Source organism: Dermacentor silvarum, chromosome 3, assembly GCF_013339745.2.
Source record: "Dermacentor silvarum isolate Dsil-2018 chromosome 3, BIME_Dsil_1.4, whole genome shotgun sequence".
Lineage (NCBI taxonomy): Eukaryota > Metazoa > Arthropoda > Arachnida > Ixodida > Ixodidae > Dermacentor > Dermacentor silvarum.
The window spans coordinates 210533840-210550087 of record NC_051156.1 but is presented as its reverse complement, the minus strand read 5'-3'; the positions used below and the strand labels follow the sequence as shown (position 1 = coordinate 210550087).

The window sequence follows — 16248 nt, the reverse complement described above, 5'->3', positions numbered from 1 at the left end:
CCAGTTTACTACAGTTAACTAGTCTGCAAATACTGCCCATAATGCGAAGTAGTGACGTGATAGCTGCCGCATTATTATGCGCACTAACTATTGCACTGTTTTGTGCGGTATCGATTGCGGTAAACGATCGAAAATTCGTGCGAGCAACGTCCTTTCGGGCACAAATGAAGAAAAAGAAGAAGACATTCAGTGTGGGAAACTAAACAAGAAACGCAACAACAACACCAAGAAACGCATTTCTCATGGTTATGCGACTGTGATCAGTGTAACGCTGCGTGGAGGTTCGACCCAAAGTGAAGTACGACAAGGACAGGGAAGATGTCAGCAACAAGTAGTGATATGTAATAAGTGTTTCGGATAATTCTTTTAAATAATTTCTTTGCCTAGTCGGAGTCATGGTCAAACGCGAGGCCGTCCGGGTCACAGAGTTCGTCGCCTATGTCCGTGCACCCGCATACGCTCTCTGGCTGGATGAGGCACCTCCTTGCTCCACGCGTCCGCACGCACACCGCTACTGGCTTGGCGTCTCCTCTCCTTGCTCCACTCGTCGGCACGTGCGTGCGCGTCACAAATAGACGTGGTTCGGTTGCGCTAGCTGCGCTATGTTGCGCGTAGGCCTCTACTTCCAAAGAGCCCCCTCGAAATTATCAAGCGGGAGAGTGCAAAGGTTCCGCAGAGAGTACAGAAGTATGCGATGCGTACCGAAGTGGCGAGGCAGTGGGTGAAGCGATGGGCTGACGATATACGCACGGCCGTGGAGCGCGAACAAGAGACGCGGCGCGCGGCAGAAGAACAGCGCCACGCCAAGCGAACGGCCGCCGAATAGGCCTCCACACCAAGCGGCACCGGTTGGAGGACCGCCACTTGCGGGACGCCGACGCGTACTTTCAAAAGCACTTTGTGGAAGACGAATTTGGTGCGGCGTGTAGCGTCTGCGATCACCTCTGGTTCCGATCGTACGTTGTCAGGGTGTCGCGGACCACGCGTAGGGCGCGGTCCTCGAGTGAGCGTTTCCCCGGAAGGGCGTGAGCAGGAGAGAAATGTTTTGCATTGACTTAGATAATCATCGAGGATTGTTCCATGCCATAATTTTTGCTTTTCTTTTTTATTCATGCCTTTTTTTCTCCATGTCATAATTTTCACTTTCTCCCTCTCCTTGTGTTCCCCTTCCGCGTCGCTAAGTAGCAGACTAGAGCCTAGCAGTTCAGGCCGACCTCACAGCTTTTCTCTCATAATAAATCTCTCACAGCCTGCTGCGCAGGCCCGCAGTCCGCAAGAATCGAAATAGCGCAGCCTCTAGCGCTCAGACGTCCGTTGCGACCACTATCCTTATACCTTTCTTTCTGACATTAAACGAGTGCAATATTCCTCAAGCGAGGTGAACAGAGCTTGCTATTTCGTGCTGCAATACGGACAGATATAAAGCATGGTGCGCAGCTGTTTCTTTCGAGCCACGTGTGTGATGAGACACGTCAGACGAATGAAAAACACGACGAAGTGATGGAAAGAGAAACAAGTGGACAAAACAAATGAATGAAGTAAGCGATATATGAAAGGCAAAGCAGAGCGACGGGCTTACAGAAGCAAGCAAGCAAGAAAGAAAGAAAGAAAGAAAGAAAGAAAGAAAGAAAGAAAGAAAGAAAGAAAGAAAGAAAGAAAGAAAGAAAGAAAGAAAGAAAGAAAGAAAGAAAGAAAGAAAGAAAGAAAGAAAGAAAGAAAGAATCGGGTGTTTTTAGAAGAGGAAAACGGAGTCGAATTTATAGTCAGACCGGAAAACGCAGGCTTATTATGTTATCCTTAACTTTATTTATAATATTATTTTCTAACCTTCCAAGGGGCGCCAATGCTATCTAACAGCTGGTAGGATAATCCCATGTTTTCTTCTTTTCAATACGCACAAATGTTTATCTCACTTGGCATATTCCTTGAATTGGGCACGTGCCACAGTTGAGCAGCAGCATCATCATTAGAGAAGAACCTAACCACAAGAAGAAAGCGCTGGCGGCTACAGTTTGGAACGTTCTGAACATTTCCTCACAGTGACATTTCAAGCCTTCCGCAACACTCATGCTACTGCTTCGAGCTCTCTGGAGACGAAATTCCTTGCGTGAGTTGAAAATTTCGCTACTTAACGGCTTCGCGGCATATACTTAAGGTCCAAAGCAAGGAGCTGGTTGGGATTCATAGCGTTCCTTTTCGATGCGAGCCAAGGATTACTAGACGCGCTCGCGACCAAAGGACACTTGCAAATTAAGGCAACCGTCGTATAGCACTGTGGTCAAAGTCTTGGATTTTATCGAGAGGTCATGCCCGAGCATGGCCCATGCAAGGCAGGCGCACTGGTCTAGCGCGTGATATTGCTACGACGCTTTCGGCCCGGCTGATGACATTATTACGGCCATACGGCAGAATGTGTACGAACTCGTGGAGCGTTGGTGACTTGAACACAAAAGAAAACCTAAGCTTCCACCCAGATGAAACGCGTGACGCTCAGTCGAAACGTGGTCTTCGCACCAGTGTCCGATCGTGCACAAAAACTGCATATTCGGAGGCTGCGATGAGGTTCGGAATTTACTATTGTTAGTTTTTCGAAAACATTTGTAAGCACATTTAAGCGCCCACATTTACAGACGGCGATGGTGACACGCGCATGTGCTTTTAAAGGCTTCGCATGGGCGACTATAGTACTGCATGACTTCTCGATGTGTGTTTACCAAACGTATCTTCAGGATGAAAATGTCGCGGAGTACATGCTGAACACTTGTAGCTACGCGGCATTTTTCATGAGTTGTTGACGGTTTACAGAAGCTTATGATGTGATGCTGTGTTACGGTTAGGTGCTACAACTGGGCTATAAAAGACTATGCAGTTGAAGGGCCGGGTTAAATTTGACCAGCACACATTCCGATGGGCTCTTCATTTTTTTTTTGTACATGTGACGTTTGTGTAACCACGCCGAAACCGAATACAGTCACGCCGAATGGGAATCTAACCCAGGACCTTGTGTTCTAGAGCAGAACTTCGTTTCCACAGTAATGCAGCCACCTATCATGACAGCGAACATGGCGGTGGTGGCGGCCGGTCAATGGTTACGATCGAAAGACTTCGGGAACGCAGTCCTAAACTTGGGAACATTTTGCATGGTATATCAATATATTCACACGGGTGTTGTCTCGCACAAAATTATTCAGGCATTCTATATAACCTCTACGGGCGTTTTTTCGTAAAAGTATGCGCAATGCCTGCAGAAAGCCTGGGATTATATAGCCTTCATTTCGTCTTTTGTTTATTCGATTTTGTGCGAAGAACCAGTTAGTAAATTTCTGGACCAAAACAGACTAAAGGAATTAACCCTGTAACTAACTTTTGCCTGTATACAGTCCGTATACTTTACCGAGATGTGTATAGATAGTCTGTGAAGTCATATTAGTCTCGCAGATATCTTCATATATGTCTGTATATGGAAAACTGGATGGTACGTATGGTTGCAGTCTGTCTACGTTCTATAACCGAAAGGGCAGATCGTTAGTACAGCAGTACAGTCTACGCGATATCTATAGACAGTTTAGAAATTGTCTAAATTCATTTACGATATCTACTAGGTACTTGTGCCTACCCATCGCGCATAACCGTGCATCGATCATCTAGCGCACTTCCCTGCGTCGCAGTGGAATGCATCAGGACTCGCCGTCAGGTGACAAGGGGTCTGGAAGACGAGAGTCCACGGGACAAGTATGATCTGAGCGTCGACGGCACCGACCTTTCGAAGCTGTACAAGCAGGCGAGGCCGACACTTCCAGATTTCGTGGTTCAAGACGTCATAGCGTACGTCAACCAAAAGGTGACGGAAGTTGTGTATACTTCCTGTCTTGGCTATACAAGCACGTCACTTCGCAGCAGCTATATAACGCTGACTCTATATGTCATCGCAGGTCCATATGTGCCATCCATATGTGCTGCGTCCGTTGTACGCGGCATGCCCATGCTGCAATCAGGGCTGAATGTCGTACACGGTGTTCGTAAACTTAACCGGCAAATTATTCGTCAACTCGACCAGCAGGGACATCAATGTTTCCGGTTGCACTCAGAGTTGTCGATTAATTGGCCGAAAAAGGTTACAATCACCCTGTACGCTATTCAGCCCTGATTACACTGCGCTTCCTTCCTTCCTTCCTTCCTTCCTTCCTTCCTTCCTTCCTTCCTTCCTTCCTTCCTTCCTTCCTTCCTTCCTTCCTTCCTTCCTTCCTTCCTTAATTAATTAATGCATTAATTAAACTTATTATCCAGACCAGTGCTTGGAGAGCTCCATTGATTCACTTTCCTCCCACCATCTTCCCGGCTATATCTAACTTGGTACAGCGTCTGCCCTTGAAAGGCGATGACTTAAAGTTCGATCCCCGAACCAGGACGAATGTTTCTTGCTAAACTGCTAAATTTGTTCTACGAATGCATTCATGCTGCTTTCACGTGCGTGCCAACCTACTCAAGAAAGCTGAATGTGGTGAAGTCTATAGGACTGGTCACCTGTCCTCACGCGCAGCTGCCCAAGCGTGAGCTGTGCATTGATGTGGGCTGCGGGCCCGGCCAGAGCACCGAGCTGTTCTGCCCCTACTTCAAGAACGTGGTGGGCGCCGACATCAGCCACTCGCAGATCGAGGAGGCCAACGCCATGAGGCGGCACGGAAACGTCACGTACATGTGAGCCCTCGTCGTGTTATGTTTCTGACGCGCGAGGTTGCTGATTGTGTGCTACTATCAACACCCGATTAGGTACGAAATATGGAACGCGTTGTTTTGCGCACTCTAGTGAATAGCAATGGTCATGCGATTTCGAGGTCGACCCCGATTTGTCACGAGCCATGATCAAAGTGAGTCAAAAGTTCACGTGACCATTACTTTTCGCGATTGGCTTCGGGATTGTAAACATTAGGGTGCACTAGGGACACGGACAAGGACAACACGTAGATGTATAACTTATAACCGCCTTCTTTGTTAAACGCGTATAGATCTGGCATTGGGACATCGTGTATAACGGACAGGAAGACTGAGGCCAGGTAAAAGGAAAATACATTCATACAGGGCTGTAATTAAATGGCCATGTTGAGAGTAGAAGTCGCGCTAACGACGCGCCGACGCGGCCTTAAATACACATTTTATGCCTTTGTATGCAGCGATTAGTCAGTAGTGTCGTCGCACCTCGATCTTATAAATCACACAGTGTACTCAAAGCTGATATAGGCGTCTACACGGCTTCGTTTTCCTCAGTTCCAGCGAGGGGCACTCTGTCGGGGTGCGGGAGGTTTAACCTGAAAGCGCGAAGGTGGTTCCCTCGCAAGTCGCAGAAAACATAGTCTGGTGCCACTGTGACGGGGGAAGATGAGCTTCATGCACTTCTTCACGACGTCTGTCTCTCGGTCCGGTACGCTCAGAAAACGCGTGACTTGCGTAACCGAAATTCGTCATGGTATCAGGGGGGAACCCCAATAAAATAGCTTCCCTCCCCCTCCCCTCCCCTCTTCTCATTTTTTTTCGCGGCGTTGGGAAAGTGCCCTTGGGGTTCGTCAATAATAGCAAACGAGAGCTCAACGCCTCGATTGCAATGGGGACTTGATACACTTTCTCTGAAGCCCACAGGCCAGACAGCGACTCCGTGGGCGAAAGCGGGGAACAATAAGCTTTCGCACTTTAGTTCTCGGCTAGAGCAAAAGAAGAGATTCTTCGCAAGAGTATTTTTTGTAACGTAAACGTTCGTAAGAGTTCGTTCGTACTTTGCGCTAACGTTTGCGACATGCATGGGTTACCAACTTGCCCCAAGACACCGTCCTAGTGGACATTGCAGGATAACTGTACTGCTCTCTGGCGCGCTTTCAAATACATGGGCTGCTTGCTACTTCGTCGTCCCCATGCGACAGGGAGGCGCACGCCGAGTGCCTACCGCTGCGCAGCAACTCGGTCGCGCTGGTGTCGGCGGTGAACGCGATCCAGTGGTTCGACCAGGACGCCTTCTTCGCCGAAGTGCGCCGCGTGCTGGTGCAGAACGGCGTCCTCTTTGCGGCCATGCACCACCTGAGGGCTCTGCTCGAACCCGGCATGGACAACTGGCTCTCCCAGGTATACTGTGAGATGCCACAACTGCGGTAGATCGCGGTGTCCATCTTTACGATCAAATCAAATCAGCGGTTATTTTGATCATTGATCATTAGTAAAAATCTTAATTGGGCGATATATTATCGTCAACACGATCCGATCAAACGTACGACTACTTATCTTGAGACAAACTTGTCGAACTAACATAGAGTGGTCCAGTGGCCGGCTGTGCAATCCACAGCACAGCACAGTAAGTGTGACCAAACAAGCTTTTAATGTTTCCAACTGGTCCAGAGGTCAAAACAATTCAATACGTTGGGTGACGCCGTGGAAAGGTGGCTGTATCACTGTTAGAACCCGATGGAACTTGTTGGAAACGTGAAGGACGAGGTGGTTGATACGTTCTGTTCTACGTCGAATCGGATGGTTTTTAAAACAAAGTGCTTGAAGTTGAAGCGTAATATGGATGGGTTAAGCTCTAAGATAGAGCAGAATATGACGCGAAATCAGAGGAGACATCAGCGACGTGGAAGAATTGGTTACAATAAGTGATCAGAGACTATTGGAACATTTCAGTGGTTTCATATCGTGTTTTCGTACCTTTTCCGTAGAATATACTTAAGAAATTGATAATTATTTCACTAAAGATACTGCATCATTCAGGTGATGTTGGCGCGGAAAGAAATCTAGAGTAACTCGACAACTTCAGCTATTATTCTATGTTCCTTGACCTTAATAAAATTTTGAGTATACGTTCTCTTTTGCAATCTGATTATCTGTGGGAACGATATCACTACAATAAGTCATTTAGTGACGTCAGAGTCTACACCGCCAGTTCGCCCAGAAACGTGATAACTGGTGCTTCTCTTCGTCTTGCCGCGGCACACTGCGTTGAGCGTGGAACATGTCAGATGTCTCGCGCGGAGTCGGCAGCTCAAACGCAATCGGAGATCCTTGAGCGCTGAAATCGCCGTTGTGTAGTTCGAAAGAGCTGGAAAAGCTTCGCATGTCGTCAGAATACATCGCCAGACTTCTTGTTTTTTTTTTGTTTTTTTGGCGTTAGCACCATGTGTACTACGTGTTTAGCACGCGTTCTGCGTGTTTACATTACGGTAGTGTAGGATCTGACATCATCCACTCATCGTAGATGTCACATGAAGCAGCTACCAGTTTCAGTTTCGGTACCTCGTTTATCGAATATTTATAGTATTGATGAGTTTATAAACAAATTGAACCATACTACTGGTGAGAGGACTGTCACTGCCATTTGAAAATGACAATATCCTAATATGGTTAAAAAAACGCCGGAGCTGCCCTTTAAGGAGTGCCTGTGTAGGGAGGATGCATTACTCGCGCATATTTTCACGCCATCGTATACCCCTTTAATCAAAAGCCACATTTCAAGCGACAGCAGCAGTTGCAATGCTTCAGCTGTCTATAACTTCTTGCGATTCTAGCTGGTGAATGCTGCATGACTGAGACCGCTGGGCAAGGAACACGCAACTAAAAATATATATGTGTCTCCTTTATGGTCTATTCTTTCAACTCTTGTATCCATTGCCCCCTACCTGTTGTCTCCTACTGCGGATTTAAGTCAGCCCTTACTACTGCGTGTTTTGAAAATTTCTCATCTATATATGATTGTCTTATGGATATTGTATTAAAGCTCTTGGACGTCGCCATCTTAATGTGACAACGTGGTTATCGTAAACAGTACCACCCGACGCACGCAGCGTAAGCACCAATACTTGTTTAAACCACACCAGTCAACTTCCGGCTACCTCGTGTAACGGAAGTAAACGGTGCGGAGAAGAAATGGCAGAACAAGCTGCGAGTTACGGCGTAGTACAAGAGGTAAAGAAGCGATGCATATGGAAGCTTCTAAGCGCTGCAACTGCAATTTTCTTTTATACTGCCTCCGGTATCGGCAAAAAACGCGAATTGACGTGATCTTGGCGGCCACCAATTTGCATACCGCAGTCGTTCGTCATAGTCTCACCGTCAGAAACACTGAGCATGTGCGCGTGTCTAAATGCATCGCAATGGGAGATACAATTCTGCTTTGCGTCAAATTCGAAGCTGAGGAAAAGCTCAATAAAAAAACCCTCTCCGGCTGTATAAAATTGTCAACGCAATGACATGCGCCAATGAGGACCTATAGGTACCGTTCACAAACCATTAGTAACGTCACGTGTAAGAACCATTGACGGCTGTAAGCGATGGCAGCAAGGTCATAAAGCATTCCTGGTACGCACAGCTGCGAAGAGACAAGTTCTCGGACTACTTGCTATCCCGCCATATGTACTGGGATGAGGGATACGGCAGCATCAAGGTCCCCTTCAAAGGCGTTCGAAGGTGAGAGCAAAGCGCTTCTGTTTTATTGCGATAGCAATTATACGGACACTCCAAGCGCATTCCTGCCTTCGTCGTCGCCGTCAGGTTCCCTAAGTCCGACGGCGATAAACTCGGTTCTCCGTGAAAGCGCGCGAGGGACGCGCGCTTTCAAGGAGAACGAACGCACGGCGGAGAGGAAACACGACGTCTCCGGTCGTGCGAAAGGCCGTGGGGGGACGGTAGTGAGGGAGGGGAGGCGACGTTTAGCGGCGGCACTAAATGCGTATCTTGCGACCGGGCGCAATGGGAACTGGGGACTCAATCTCCCACGCGAAAGGAGGAAAGCGGGAAGGCAGCGCGGGAGGGAGGGTGCACGGCTTCTACTCTGCCAGGAACAGCGTACTTTGCACGGCTGAGGGCTGTCGCGCGCACCGTATCTTGAGAGCGATCTCTACAAGGCTCTGACCTTTGTATGCACTGTGCTTTCGCCGCTCAGTTTCCGCTGAAGCGACAGACCACACGAACCTTCGGGCACTGCTCCCGCCGCGCTTGCACACGCCAGCGTTTTGACAGTGCTTGTCTGCGGCCATCGAGTGTGATCTATTTATTATGTTTGTTTGAGCGCGCTGACACCATGCTTCTTAATTCAGTAACTAAGCGATTGTGTCCAAGTTTATGCTGCCCATAAAACTGCTATCCTTACTCCGTATACTCTACTAGGAAATTTGCTATCGTAATTGACGGTTCGCCTTTCGGGCGAAACTGAGACTTTTTTTAGTCACGACAAAGACTTGGTGGGCCGTTTAGATGACATGGAGTGCGTCAAAAACACTGTAACGTCGTGTTGGAAGAGTCCGGTATTGACCAGTCTCACATAGGGCGTAATACACATCGCCCCTCCCCCCTCCCTCCAGCGGCAGCTTACTTAGAGTAGTGACAAGCCACAGCCGCTTAATGGAAACAACCTTGTTTCCAGTGAGCGGCCGTGGACACGCAAACCTGATGGCCATGCTTTTGCCGTTCTGCAGGCGACCGAAAGGACCGTTGACGTCATGGTCGCCATTTTGTGGTCACCAGGTATTCGTCCTATAGAAGCTAGACAACGGCCGCATTGCAAGTGCGCGCGCACTGAATATGAAAGTATTAAAGGAATACGAAAAGTAGTTTCGGAAGCGTGTTTGCAGCCGGGAAATTTGGATCTCTATGTTTGGAGCCAACTATGGGTGAGCACGTCGAAAAGTATTCGTGTAGGCTCCACAGAATATACTTTACGTACACCCCCCCCCCCTCCCCCCTCCAATAAAAAAAATATCGTAAAAAAGGTGCTTCAGCTCTAAGCAAAGCGGACACGTAAAGTGATGCAGTTGAAGTGAATTATAGTACGCTGTACGCGTGCACCTTTAGACTCGTTAGCGACTACTTCGATGGATTTGTTTTGCAGTTTACGCCGATCCCATTAAGAAGATACGGTTTCAACCGAAAGCACCGTGGATGACATCTAAATCTCTTCTCTCGCGCACGCAGGAAAACGATGCTGAACAACAGCACGCTGACAGTGTCGGACGTGATGAGCCACATCAACACGTGGAGCCTGGTGATCATGATGCGCGAGCAGGAGCCAGCAAGGGCCAAGGCCACACTCGCAGAATTCAGGGACAGGTACGCGCAGGCGTGGCCTCCACTCAACTCTCGCCAAGTGTTTCTCGTGCGGCGATAGGGGCACGTGACAAGGTTTGCGCGAGATTTCGTGACCGTACGCTATAAAAAGTTTAGCGGTATGTAGGCAAGGAACGTTCGATACTCGTTTTATTCAGCCTGTATCTCCTATATCACGAGGCTGCTTGCAGTGCGAATTTCGCGCACACCTTATCTGATTGAAAGACTGCATGCTCTCTTTTTTGTGTGTGGTTCTTGTAAAACAGAATCTCTTTTCATGCCGTCAAGGCCTCAGTGATGTTAAAATGTCTTGTAATGCTGCCCATGAGCGGTCAAGGGAACTTTCTTCCGGACTTTTACAAATATCGTTTTGTAAACGTTCGATTCTGCAGGTAAATAGTACGAATGACCAATTTCATTTTTGGTCATAAGTACTTGATAGTTCGCCAAATGTTAGGCGTAACGTTGACAGAAAGGAAGATAGCGACGTGGATCAGAGAGTAAACGGGGATAACCAGTATTATCCTTGGCTATAAGAGAAAAAGACGGAGCTGGGCAGGCCAAGTAATGCGTGGGCCAGATAACCGGTGGGCCATTAGAGTTTCATAATGTGTGCCAAGGGAAGGAAAACGCAGTCGAGGATGACAGAAAATTAGGCGGGTGATGAAATTATGAAATTTGCAGGCGCAAGTTGGGAATCAGCGCAAGACAGGGGTGATTGAAGATCTCAGGTAGAGACCTGCGTCTTGCAGTGAACATAAAGATAGGCTGCTGCTGCTGATGATGATGACTTGCTGGTTCTATCGGTGCAGTGTCTTCGTCTTCGCCAGTCTCCTATCTGTTGTAATGTTATTTGAAGCCTCATTCATGTCATTGTGCATGGGTATCGAAGCCATCAGTAATGTATACATCGTAGACTGCACATACAAAATTTGATAGCACACAGACTTCTGTACTGAATATCTATAGCGTGCAACCTGGTCTACTTTTGAAGGTACCATCCAAGTTGCACTCAAGTCAACACAATTTCAACATTTATTTATCTTTAATCGACGCGTCAGGTAGGCGTGTATCGATAACTACTGTTATTCGCGCCTTCGTTCTTAAAACTGAGCTGTAATCAGTACCGGAATACAAATTGCGTGTTTCTTTAAATTAGGAGTGGGCGGAACTGAATGTTGAAGTTAGAAACGTTGCAATGTCTGCGGCTTCGTATGGTATTTAATTCTAGTCGTTTCGAACCCCCGTCTTCTTTGTAAGGATCCACTGTAAGGGTCCTGTTTCTCGAAGGGATTGAACCTCGTGCGTGCGGCGCCAGAGCTGGTGCGCATTCGCGCAGCTGCCTCACGCGCAGTTTGCTTCCACGAGGCAGGGCATGGCGCTTAGTGGTTGCACATAGGTCTAGAGCGGAGCGCGCATCCCACTATATTATATATGCGGAAAATATCAAATTGTTTTTATTTTCTTTCCATTCAAAGTTATGTTTTCAGTGCACGCCTTGTAAATAAGCTTGCGTGTGATTGTGCTTCCTGCAGGATCCTATCAAAGATACAGCGGTACCCTGAGGAAGATCCAGTGCTCAACGTCGCCTTCATGACGTCATACGTTATGTGCCGGAAGTAATTGTTTCACGGATTGAAGCTTGAACGGCAGAAATATACTCGCAGAGTTTTTTTTTTCATTTTTCATTCTATGCAATAACTTACTGAGGCCGAGTTACATTTATTTACGCTAGTATACGCATAAACGTTTATCTACATTTGCGAACTGACCATCGTCTTCGTGTGGGCGTAAAATACCGGGAATAAAGTAAAACATTTGGTAAAAAAAATATAAGCATATTTGGTGACCTTAACTTGTTGACTACTTACAAGGCATAACAGTTAGCGGCACGAAACGGTGTCACTATGACTACAATGGCCGCGGTATAGGAGGATAACGTGACACCGACGACCACGCCGACGATTGCGGCGTGATGACAATACGACAAAGACGATGCTGAAGACGGTGGCAAGACGAAGACGACGGTGACATTTCGTTACTGAAAACTGCCAAGTCATATGTTCGTATCTATCACCCTATCTATCAGCGATTTAAAATGCGTTACAAGAAAGCGCTCTACACAACAGCGTTACACTAAAGCGTTAAGCTCACACTAGGTTCTATAGGATTACTATCTACGGGCGATGGAATTTTACGGCTTCTCAGTGAACGGAACGAATACACGTCTCACTCGTTTCTTTTAAGAAAGAAAGAATGCTAGAATATCTCGACGAGACAGCACAACTAAACGTACGAAGCCTACGACCCAACTCAATTTATAACGAAAATTGCTGGCCACTGTTTCATCGCGCGCGTGCGAAGGGAGATGCACGCGACTACAAAAGCGGCGGCATTCACTCAGTTAATATGTACCCGTTTTCCTGCTAACCAGAATAATAATAAAGAAAACAGTGGCCTCCGAGATCCCACTGGCGATCTCGAAGGCCACGAGGAACCAGAAAAAGGAATTTGCCATTGGGCCTCTTCGATTATCCGTCTCTGACAGTCCCGGACTGTCCGAAAAACTGCATACGCAACGCTCATTGGCTTAAAGCACTGTCTCGGGCAGTCCGGGACTGTCAGGAACGGATAATCGAAGAGGCCCATTGTCTGCCTCTGATCGCCCTGTACGCCACGCCGACTGAACGTAAGTTGCTTCTCTGTAGGGTGCCCATATGTGGGCGAGGTGGACACCTAGGCACCCTACTTCTCTAGAACATGCCCGCCCGATCTCGTTACTGATTGCCTGACACGAGCCCTATAGCTTTCGCTGCACTACACGGAGCTTATGATGTGGAGTCTACGCTTACGCACTGCTCGAACTTCGCAAAAATTGTATACGTAGATCGTAAAACGAAATTTACAGAATTTTAAAATTCTTGGCCCGTATTATACTGACAGACAGATGAATACAAGCGGAGAAGGAGCGAGTATAGCTCTCGTCATTCATTGTACTAAACCTTCTGCCTGGCTGTTGTTGCCTGACTGTTATGAGTCTAGGGGGACCGCGCTTCTCCGTTGTTTCATGTTTCGTTGAAGTAAACAAACACACTCATCCAACTCAGTGCTGCAATCTAAATTACACTCAACTTGTTTTAATTAGCGCGGTAGCAGCAGCAGTGGATGACACGTACCACGATCTCGTCATCTTTATATACCTGCTAGATCTCTGTTTCATGAGAGCGAAGGCGGTGCATGATGCTTGTCGATGAAAGAATGTGGAGAGGTGTGCATGCGCAGACGGGTACGACACAATACCTACATACAGCTAACACTTCTGTAACACTTCTGTGCCAGTGGCACATACCCATTCCGGCATATTGGCCCTGCAATGAGCACATAACCAGTGGCGTATACCCAATGGGCCAATGTATTGCTTGATTACCCAGAACAGAGGCGCTCTCACTGGCACTACTTTCTGTCCGAGAACATGCAGGTCTATATAAGTCGTCTCTACGGCGCGAAACGTACTTATTACACGTGGGGTAGGGGAAGTAGGCAAGGAACTCGTGCTTTAATGAACGAAAATTCGAATTGGGTGACCCTTCCAGCAGGTCATCGCCGGTGTTGTCCGCGTCGCGATCTCCGTGGCCTCCACAGGTTTTCACACAACAGATTTCAGCCATGTTTCGTTTAAAAAATGAGATACGTGATTTCCCGCTTTCCTTTATATTGACGCGTGCTCTATGTAGAAATTTAGACTACGATGACGATATGTGCTTTAACGTGCTCCGTGTAGTGGGACAGGGGGAACTTGAAGACGAAGAAGACGTCTGTTGTTCTGGTGGTCTTTTTGAACAGGCTGTTCCGCTGCCGTCTTGCTCCGCCGTTATTGTCTCTTGTTCGCGTTGAATCGCGACAATATATATTTATTTTCGCCTCCTTTATGCTTTTATTCCCTTTCCCACACGTAGGGTAACAAGTTAGTCCAGTTCCCTAGTTGATGTTGAATTTTTTTCTGATATATCACAGATACCCCTGATGGGGGTCGTTGTTGTTCTTCCCTGTCGATCATGTGGTTTCTACCGACTGTGGGGTATCGTCCAAGAAATGGGTAGCTTATTCAAAGTTATAATGAAAAATAATATTTCAGAATTTCTATGGTATAACTGCCGTAGAAGGTGAAATTATCTGTTAAAATAAAAGTAATAATATCAGGAACAACAAATAATCATTATTCGAAAACTGCAAAAGATAAAAAAAAAAAGATAGCACACAATTTTAACAGTTTAACCTCCCCATACCTTTCATTTGCCTTTCTCTGTCTTCCTTGTCGGTCTCTCAAGTTCATTGAAGCTGTTATATTTATCCTATCTTTAGGACGTGTGCTTAACAAATTGGGATTGCGCAGCGCTACCCGTCTTGCAGAAATGATCGCGGGTAAGTGTATTCTGTAACTGCCCATAAAGTAACTCATAAAAATTGGGCCAGAACTTATCTCACGATGACTGTCTACAATAATGTAATTAGCATTCAGGCAATGTAATGACACATCGGCTGAAGACACCTTTATTTAAAATCTGTACTAAACATTCTGAAATTTCTTCTTTTGAAACAACGTCAATTATACAGCAATGAAGCGTAATGAACTTTATTAAATTTAATATTTTACGAAGTCGGGAAGCTTTATGCGTTAAGATGACCTCGCTTGGAACTTTCAACAAGGAAAGGGCTATTCGCAAACTGTCGCGACTGCATGACTGCGTAACACGTACGGACTTATCGCATGCTGTCTATTTATGCCATTTTTTTTATCCTGTTCAGTTTACAACAAATTATGGGGTTGTCTTTTAGTCTGCATTCAATACCAGATCCACTTGTCAGCGCGTGTCAAGAGCGTGAGGAAGAAGGAAAAGACTAAGAAGAACGTGTCCACGCAGCGTTCGGCTCACGCGGTGGCGTTCGCCGAATCGCAATTCATTTATTTTGCGAGCACATCGCAGCTCGTTCCGCAAAAGAGGGCACCATTATTTCCCCGACTACTCGCCCGACTCAAGTCAGCTGCGTTGGCGATGTCCACCTCCGGCGCCCCACAATCTCAGCCTCAGAGCAGCGAACACTACTTTGGCGGTAAGGACCTTCTTTATCCTTCAGCGTCCTTGCTATATAGAGGGCGACCCTGCATGCCTTGACATTTCCCTGTGGGCATCTTGCACGAAGACATTTCACAGATGCCAGTAATTCTAGAACACACGCACTAGCTAGCAGAAGTATGATTGGAAAGATGCGATTCTCATTCGCTATGACCGCTGCGATCACTTATAAGGAGGCATATCAGTGCCCGAGACCTGTCAAATGTTGTAAAACTAACCTGACTTTATAGAACTTATTGCTGGAATACTTGTTTCACACTTGCTTGTTTAAGAACGCACCTTAAACTGAACAAAAGAAGGTATAGACATAGGACAAGCGCTTGTCTTGTGTGTACCGTCTTTTGTCCCGTCTAAGCTGTTTTCACTTGTTAAGCCTGCAAGTCTAACCTGACTTTGATGCTATAAATATGTGTGGTTCCATTTTAACGAACAAGCACATACACCTGGCTGCAAAAGCTTATGGATCGTGGGATATGAAAAAAAAAAAAAATAGAGCGCATTGAATTTCCGTACAGTTTGTGACCGTAGCCAGTACAACCGCACAACACCACGTTGTACGCGTGTACCGTGTGCAGGCTGAAAGAAATACTGCAGGCTGCGTTCCGAGGCTGCAGATAGGCCTATATTCTACTTTTTCTCGGACCGCGCGGTCCGTAAACTTTTGCAGCCGAGTGTGCGTTCCCAAGCTTGAGTATTGCGATGTGTGGAGCTCGCCGCAACAAAATGCGGCGAGCGATGAAACATGGACGACGCTTTTATCGTCGTCCGGGATGACGTTCCATTTCTTCGCAGCCCCAGCGGTGGGTTTCAGCGACGTATATGTGTAATAAATGAAAGAGTAGCAGCGCCATCTGGCTAGTGCAGGATTCCTTTATGTTATAGCCCAGCTGTAAAGATGTAATGAGTTAATTTTTCTGCGTTGATCGTCATATACGGCGCGCGCTGCGAATACTGGCACCAGGGGCGTAGCCAGAAATTTTTTTCGGGGGGGGTTCATCGGCCCGACCGGGGGGGGGGGGGGGGGGGGGAGGGGGCA

At 47.1% G+C, this 16248-nt stretch overlaps 1 protein-coding gene across 1 annotated transcript; it reads left to right on the top strand.

The window, feature by feature from the left end:
• The first annotated feature begins 1828 nt into the window (after nucleotides 1-1828).
• Nucleotides 1829-11843, top strand: LOC119445188 (putative methyltransferase DDB_G0268948). Its single transcript, XM_037709512.2, has 7 exons — nucleotides 1829-2107; nucleotides 3669-3841; nucleotides 4541-4698; nucleotides 5913-6111; nucleotides 8345-8442; nucleotides 9946-10080; nucleotides 11613-11843. The coding sequence occupies exons 1-7, from the start codon at nucleotides 2068-2070 to the stop codon at nucleotides 11698-11700; spliced, it is 891 nt and encodes a 296-aa protein (XP_037565440.2). The 5' UTR covers nucleotides 1829-2067; the 3' UTR covers nucleotides 11701-11843.
• Nucleotides 11844-16248: the final 4405 nt, after the last annotated feature.

What these genes read in the sequence shown, in the direction of transcription:
- LOC119445188 (XM_037709512.2), top strand. Translation starts at nt 2,068, where the DNA reads ATGCTACTGCTTCGAGCTCTCTGGAGACGAAATTCCTTGC. An exon ending in CACGGAAACGTCACGTACAT is followed by an intron (nt 4,699 to 5,912) that starts GTGAGCCCTCGT and finishes CCCATGCGACAG; the next exon opens with GGAGGCGCACGCCGAGTGCC. An exon ending in CTCGCAGAATTCAGGGACAG is followed by an intron (nt 10,081 to 11,612) that starts GTACGCGCAGGC and finishes TGCTTCCTGCAG; the next exon opens with GATCCTATCAAAGATACAGC.